Below are 8,447 nucleotides of genomic sequence, written 5' to 3' on the forward strand. Positions count from 1 at the left end.
GAGTTTCCAACTTATGGCCAACCTATTACTGGGTTTTCTTCAGAGGGGGTTTGCCATGGCCATCCTCTGAGGCTGAGAGAGTGTGGCTTGCCAGGGTCACCCAGTGGGTTTCTGTGGCCGAGCCAGGATTTGAACCCTCGTCTCCTGAGTCCTAGTCCAACACCCAAACAACCATTATCCCCAATGGGAACACCACACTTTCACCTTCAATGCTACCATCACAGACACCGTCGTGTCTGAAACCAAACTCAGAATGACAGTGATTCTGGAGGCCAAAAGTGAATTTTAAAAACCCAACACTTTGTTTACTGGAGTTAAACATAAAAACCCAACACTTTATTTGCAGGAGTTAAACAGTACACTCCCCTCTGAAGCTAAATTAGACCCTTAGCAATCCTTCAAGTCAAACTCCTGTCTCTTGCTCCAACCCTAGTCTAACTCAAACCCCCTCATGCTGCACTCTTCTCAAATCCCAGGCTAAAACTCCCCACTCAAACTGAAGATCTGCCATGCAAATCGCCTCAACATTTCTGCAATTAGCATCTACTTCAACACTTGGTTCTGTCCTCCTTCCCATCAACTACTGACCTCATAAACAGTAAATCAAGCAATGTTTTTATATACAAACCCATGGTAACACAGAGTTCCCATTTGCTCAGGGGGTTTCTTGATCCGTTTCGGTGTTAGTGCTTTAAGCTTCTACTAAAAATATTTTTCTTATTTCAGGTCATCTCAGGACTGAAGCTGACAAAATTCTTTGCTTCAAACCAGATTTTACCAAGTGAATGTCTGAGCTGTTTAGTAGAACTTATTGAAGACCCAAATATAAGCCCATCATTAACTTTAACTGTGGTGGGCTTGCTCTCTCAACTAGGTGAGTCATAAATATTTGGTCTGACTAGTAGGATGGATTGGATTAGGAGAAATGGAGTGTAGTTAGATAAAACAGGTGTTACTGGTGAGCGAAAAAGAAGGTCAAGGTATAGGGATTCTACCAGTGATGGATGGGGTCATTCTCTCCTTAGAGATGAAGATTTGCAGTTTGTGTGAACTCCTGGATTTGGCCCTGATCTTAGATGTCCAGGTTTCCTCAGTGGCCAGGGGTTGTTTGCACAGTTAAAAGCTAGTGCACCATTGGCATCTGCTCCTGAAGATGCCTGATCTAGCCACTAAGATACATGCTTTAGTTGCAGTAATCCCTTTTGGTTACAATAATCCCTTTAGGATTAATAATCCCTTTAGGATTATTGTAATGTGTGATATGTGGGACTGCCTTTGAAGAGTGCTCAAAACTTCAATCATTCAAATATCTGCACCAGATTGGTTACAGAGATGCACACAACTCCCTTGTTACAACAGCACATTTGCCTATTGAAGGACATTTCAAAGTACTGTTTATAACCTATTAAGCCCTAACTTGGTGGCTGCTATCACTCTTTGGCGCCCTTTCTAGGAAGACTGGGTTTCAAAACACACTGCAGAAATAATCCAGTTTGAGACTGCTAATACTACCCTGGCTTAATGCTAGGGAATTCTGGGAACTGTAGTTTTGTGAGACATTTAGCCTTCTCCGTCAGAGCTTTGGTGCAACAATAAACTACAACTCCCAAGATTCCCTAGCACTGAGCCAGGACAGTTAAAGCAGTTTCAAACTGGACTATTTCTCCAGTGTGTTTTAGACCAATGATGCATCCCCCTTGCCCTTCTGTTACCATGCGAAAACGTTTCCAACAGAATTTTGGAAACTAAGGGCTTTCTATAGTATGCTGCTCTGTGGGTTTTTATTTTTCACATTTTTGTTTTTTTAATGGCTTTAATTCTGTAAACGGGTTAAAGATGTTTTAATCACATAATACAGGATGAATATCCCTTATCCGAGGTGCTTGAGACCAGAAGTGTTTCAGATGTATGTTTGCATATACATAATGAGATATTTTGAAGATGTGACCCAGTCTAACTGTGAAATTAATTTATGTTTCATATATGTTTTACACATATAGCTGGAAGGTAATTTTATACAATATTTTAAATAATTTTGTGCATGAAAGAAAGCTTGGGTGCATTGAACCATTAAAAAACAAAGGTATCACTACAAGTCATGGGTTGAGTTTGGATTTTGGAGCATTTTGGATTTTCAGATAAGGGATATTCAATCTGTATATAATTATGTAAAAGGTAGAATATAAGAGAGGATATAATTGTGAGTCCTTATCATTTCTGAAAGCCTTTCTGAGTTGTTCTATTGTAGATATGGTGCCTCTCATATTTATAATCACACATATTTTTAATCTGATGTATGTTTACGTATTAGTTTTAGACAATGAGATCAGAGAAGCCCTTCAGAATACTTACAGTCTGTGTAGTGTTCTGGCAGGTGTGATTCTTCGAAGTACTAGCAACCCTGTTGAGCCAGTATTACTCCAGGTAAGCTAATGTAGTGTTTAAATGCTTTATATATAGTAATAGAAATATGAAGCCTCCTTATTTGTATTATTAGACATATTCTATACAAGTCAGAGCCATTTAGATAATATTTTGAGTTAATCTTCTGCGTTGGTGTTTATACCTAACTACTACTTTTAAAGATTTGTAAGATGAACTTGAGTGGTTTAATATCGTAGTTTGACTGTTTTGCTTTAAAAAAAAGTTCTCAGATTATAATTTTAGTACATTTTTGGTACAGTATATTGTTAAGCTCCAGATCAGAAAGTGGAATGAAGATGAATCTAATAGAATGAAATATTTTCATTGTCAGTAAATTAATTATTTTAATTAATTTTTATTTTATTTATAGAGTGTTCAACTGCTGCAGAAATTGACCTATAATTCGAGAGTATTCCATCCCAGTGCTCATATTGATGACTTGATTTTATTCCTTTTGAATCGTATGTAAGTAACTTCTTTTTTCAGAAAAAAATTGATAAATATGCAATATAGCACCCTATAGTTGGTTCAGAAAATAATTACAAATTTAATTCTTAAAATTTTATTGATTGTTATAAATGGAACAACGTTTTGCTTGTTTTTGGACTTTTATTTTAGCCAATCTACAGAAGATGAGTTAACTATACCATGTCTAGGACTAATGGCAAATCTGTGTCGACACAATCTTTCCATTCAAGCACACATCAAAACATTGGTAAGAAATATTCATTAGTGAAATTTGTCCTTGGGTTTTGTTTCAAGTATAAGGGAAAAAATGGGGCGAGGAGAGACATTATTATTTGAACATTCGTAAATTTAGCATTTTAAGCAAGCAAGTGGGAAATGATTACTTTTTCTTGAATTGATGTAACATCATGAGCTACAAAATTCCTTCAAAGAACAAAGCCTTGGTAATCTGGCCAATATTCTCTACAGGTATTTATGGTGTACATATATGCCACAGTAGTTATGCACAGCCCAGGAGTTGAGTAGTTTCCCGCAAAGTCAAAAGTGGAGATGGGGCCTCTGTGCCTGCTTGTAGAAGGACTGGCTTACACATCCTTTGAGAAAATGTAACCACTTGTGCAACGTTTTATACAATAGTGTGTTTGCCCAACTGGACTTTGGCCTAGATTTCTTCAGCATAGACAGGAAAGACATTTCTTCTCTGTATTGCCTTAATGAAATCTGAGAAACTGAGGTGCCAAATTCAGTACAAAAAGAAATGAAGAAGAGGGGAAAGAGAGACTTTTCTCTGTGAAACTTTGGAGTATACAGCACTTTGGAGTATACATTTGCTGGTTTCCCTTTCATGGATTTAATGGATTTGATTAATATTTCTGCCAAAAGTTGACCATATAGGCACTCTGGAGGACCTAGAGATTTGTAGAGAAGTGTTCTCTCCAGTAAAAAAAGGCGCGCACACACACACACACACACACACACACACACACATTTTTCCACTTTTGCAAGGAGCAGCGCTATGCCCCTTACCCCCATAAATATGAGGGGCCAACTGTAACTTAAAAATTATGCGCCAAAAAAAGTAAGGAGAGTGATTTAAGATCAGGATTGAAGCAGTTTCAAATGTCATATGAAGCAATTCTTTAATGTAATATAACATGTAACTAGATAGTTTCTTTGTACGCTTCAAGGTTCCATTGGAATGGTTGCTAATATCAATATGTAAAAAAGGGAATTGATATTGTTTGCTTAAATGACTGTTGATTGGAAGCTATATGACCTGGTAAGCACAGAACATCCTAACCTACATCTATTGCTAGTGGCCCTGTTTCTGGAGTTGATCAGACTCTGGCTTGAATTTGGAAGCATGGCAGATTTTAGTAGAATATCGAAAGAGTCTGGCCTGTACTTTTAGTCAGCATTCCTATTGTGAAGTTATATTGTTTACTGGCAAAATAAATATATCAATATTTTTATCACAATCAAATTGTTTAGTATAGAATGTATTGATGTAAGCTGCAGTGTTATCCTCAAATGTAGGTTTTCCTATAAATATTTTTCTGTTCTTTGTGCTAGACTAACGTCAAGAATTTCTATCGCACTCTGATCAGTTTTTTGGCTCACAGTAGTCTAACGATGGTTGTATTTGCACTTTCAATATTATCAAGTCTTACATTAAATGAAGAAGTTGGAGAAAAGGTAAGGATTTTTCTTTTACTTTGTTTTAAAAGAAACACCTACAACCACCATGCTTATCCCACATATTGTTCATGCCATGATGTGCAATTACATCAATATCCAAGCCAAGTTACTATATATACTCAACTATAATTTGAGAAATTGTATTTAAAAAGTTAACCTTAAAAATTTGGATCAACTTATCCATGAATCAGTGCTAGTTTCGTAGTAGAGGCCAGGCTACCCAGCTCAGGAAACAAGGAAGAAGCTGATGTTGCCAAAAAGGCACTGGAACATGCCTCAAGCAGGAGGAATTTTCTGGGTTCCTTTTTTATTATCTGCTCCTTTGACACTCCCCCCCAGCAGTCCAATCTGGGGGAATTACTCTGGGAGTCCCTGAAAAACCATCCTGAACAATCGCCCCAAATTGAGCTGCTCAAAGGAGCAGATCATCAAAACTCCAGCAAACTCCTTTGCTTGAGGCACAGTTATCTGTGCACCATCTGAGAGAGTGGGGAAAGGGTATCCTTTTCCTCCTCTCAGCTTGCTTTGCATCTTGTCTGGCTACTGGCTCAGTGATAATATTTAAAAGAAAAACAGTGCCAAATAATTTAAAGGTTTCGGCAGGTGTAACTGTTTGTGTTTACTCTAAAAGATGAATGGATAAGGAAGGCACTAAATAGTGGCTGTGCAATGTGTGGGGTAGGTGACCAGGCATGTGGCTAAGATATGCCCATTGCTATTGGTGTGAGGTATAGTCTGTGCACATGTCAGTTAAGGTGTTAAGTACAAAGCAAAGAAAATGGTGACTAGGGCTGCCTCTGCACTGTAGAAATAATCCAGTTTTACACCACATTAACTATCAGCTCAGTGCTGTGGAATTCTGGGAACTGTAGTTTGTTGTGACATCAGAACTCTCTGATAGTGAAAGCTAAATGTTTCATAAAACTACAATTCTCAGAATTCCATAACATTGAACTGTGGCAGTTAAAGTGTCAAACTGGATTTTTTCTGCACTGTGGATGTAGCCTAGGTTACCAGTGATTTGAGGTAGCCTAAGATAAATGCTGCAGCTCTTGGATGTCATATCAACAAGCCTTGATATGTGGCAACAATGCATATGTTCTGGTCAAGCAAAGTCAACAAAAGGAGAGAACCTCATGAAACTAGACATTGATTTGGTAACAAAATGGATAAAGAACGGTTGTTATTCAATTCCACCAGAAATGGTGAAGTAGTCATTCCTGAAATGTGGCATTAGCAATGTTATGAATGGCACTGAAGATAGTGTCATTTACAAAGACAAAGATGGATCAGTATCAAATAATGACTCAGTGGATTGTGATAGTGCAGTTTATGCCAATTGTGTCACTGAATAGCAGTTTCACTTCATTCAGTTGTTCTAGCAATTAGAAACTGAGGATGGATTTGAATAACACATTTGTGTATGTTTATCAGCTTTTCTTAAAGTTTAATGCTGTAATCACTGCTAGCATAGGGCCAAAATAGATGGCCCTAAACGAGTGGTGTGATGCCGCCCTTTTGAGCACTGGATTGGGGGCACAGCAACCGCATGCTGCGGCCCTGATCTGGCTATGTGACGACTCAAAAAAGAGGTGGCAAAATGCTACTTCTTTTTGAGCTGGCAAAAGGATGCCTTTTCAGCTGCCATTGCAGCTTTGTGGCATGCAACATATAAACACCGTGCCTCTGGAGCACTGCAAAGCTGCCCGCCATCTGGTTGGGTGGGCAGCATGATGCCAGCATGGGGGCGGCATCTTTGTGGGTGGCATCTAAAAGCCACACCCACATGTTGCCCCCCCCCCCAAATGGTGCTTACTTCTGGTCTGTTTGGGACCATAGTTGCCATTTCCTTTACATCCCTTTTCACATATGCATATTTTCTTAGCCCTGTCCACACCTGGTCACCTCTCACACACATCACACAGCCACCATTTAACGTAGTTCCATCCTCAGCAACCCAGCCTTTTAGATGAATGCAAACAGTTATAACTGCTGGAATTTTGTATGTTCTTTGGCATTGTTTTCCTTTACCTTGTCCTTTACATCCTTTGTTACATGCCTTTGAATTTTCCCTTGATTTATCTATGAGAATCAGACTGGAGCAATGGATACAAACTACAGGAAAAGAGATTCCACCTCCACATTAGGAAGAACTTCCTTGACAGGGAAGTGTGGTGGAGTCTCCTTCCATTGGAGGTTTTAAAACAGAGGTTAGATGGCCATCTGTTGCAGGTGCTTTCATTGTGTGCTCCTGCACGGCAGAGGGTTAGACTGGGTGGCCCTTACGGTCTCTTCCAACTCTGTGATTTTATGGGTCATATCAAAATCCATAATTTTGGCCCCAAAACCTGACCTTGTATGTAACAGGAAGTAGTTTGCCCATTCTGCTATGTATCTTATACAAATCCACTGAATTATAGTTATTATTGCTGTATTTTGTGTTTCAAATGCTTGTTTTGGTATAACTGGACCTGTGGTGTCTGTAATGCTCATGTGGTTGATTAGGCTTTTTTGTTTAGCTTTTTCATTCCAGAAACATTCATCAGACTTTCCAGTTAATCTTCAACATTCTTGTGAATGGTGATGGAACACTGACAAGAAAGTATTCTGTTGATCTGCTCATGGATCTGCTAAAAAATCCAAAAATTGCAAATTATCTTACAAAGTATGATTTACAAAATACATTTGCTTACCAATATTATGCTTGTTGTCTGGGTTTTTGATATTTTTTTTAGGATATGTTACAGTACCGTGTGTGTTATGACATTACTTCTTTGGGAATTTTGTTTAATATAGATCCCCAACTTTTCCTTTAAACGAAGCCCTGTTTGCCTTTCAGTGTTTCTCTTTAGTTATATGCATTTTATAGATGGTTAGGCAACTGGGTCTGTGGCCATATCACCAACAGTGTCTACCAAGCAGTCTAGATCCAGTTTCTAACCTTTTGTTTTCTGATCCCAATCTAACTTCAAAGTGTCATGGATGATTATGAATGCATATTCTTCAGGAGTCACCCAGTTAAAAGATGTACTCACTTCTATGTGTGATGTAGTCAAAACAGCCTCAGCAATGTCTTAAGGCTGGAGAGTGAACATGCAGCTACAGGATTGTTACAGGAGCTACAATTTAGCCAAAAGTTTCCAAGCATAGTTCCTCATTTTGTCTAAACCAGAAGAGGTAACTGGCTTTAGAGCAAACTAAGAAATTGCAGTTAATTTAATATCCTGTCTTTTTTCAAAGGTCATAGCCATAGTTTCCTAATATAGATGAGATGGGAAATTGTATGCTTAATTAGAAACTTCCTTTTTTAAACATTGCACAGTTGGGAAGTGTAGGAGCTACTTATGTAGCCAAAAGGGCTACTTAATTTTTGTTCATATTCGCTTCCGAGCACAATACAAGGTGTTGGCTATTACCTATAAAGCCCTACATGGCTTGGACCTGAGTTACTTGAGGGACCGCATCTCCCCATATAATCCGCCCCGCACACTCAGAACAACCGGGAAGAACTTGCTGGAAATCCCACCTTCTAAATATGTTACTACATCCCAGATGGCCTTCTTAGTAGCGGCCCCACAAATCTGGAACAGTCTTCCCGAGGAGCTCTGCCTTATCACCCCCCTGGAAACATTTAAAAAGAGGCTTAAAACCTTCCTCTTCTGTCAAGCCTTCCCCTCTGGAAAATGAAGTTGTGTATTTTGATCCCATTGACTCTCTGCCTCACCCTATTGAATGACTGTTTTAGATTTGTATAGTGCATATTGTGTTACTGGTTTTTATCTGTTTTTATGATGTGTTTGTAACTGGTTTTAATTCTGTGTAAATTGCTTTGATCTTTTGGAAAAGCGGTATATAAA

General features: G+C 38.6%; 1 protein-coding gene across 1 annotated transcript in view; it reads left to right on the forward strand.

The window, feature by feature from the left end:
* The window catches only part of LOC121917215 (protein CIP2A homolog), a 45,528-nt gene that overhangs the window by 14,213 nt on the left and 22,868 nt on the right, over positions 1–8,447 (forward strand). The window contains exons 2-7 of the mRNA XM_042442971.1: positions 727–874; positions 2,312–2,424; positions 2,795–2,889; positions 3,043–3,139; positions 4,465–4,587; positions 7,110–7,255. Of these exons, the coding sequence (XP_042298905.1) occupies positions 727–874; positions 2,312–2,424; positions 2,795–2,889; positions 3,043–3,139; positions 4,465–4,587; positions 7,110–7,255 (722 nt within the window). The remainder of the gene's footprint in view (positions 1–726; positions 875–2,311; positions 2,425–2,794; positions 2,890–3,042; positions 3,140–4,464; positions 4,588–7,109; positions 7,256–8,447) is intronic.

This window comes from Sceloporus undulatus, unplaced genomic scaffold (assembly GCF_019175285.1).
Source record: "Sceloporus undulatus isolate JIND9_A2432 ecotype Alabama unplaced genomic scaffold, SceUnd_v1.1 scaffold_12, whole genome shotgun sequence".
NCBI classification, from domain to species: domain Eukaryota; kingdom Metazoa; phylum Chordata; class Lepidosauria; order Squamata; family Phrynosomatidae; genus Sceloporus; species Sceloporus undulatus.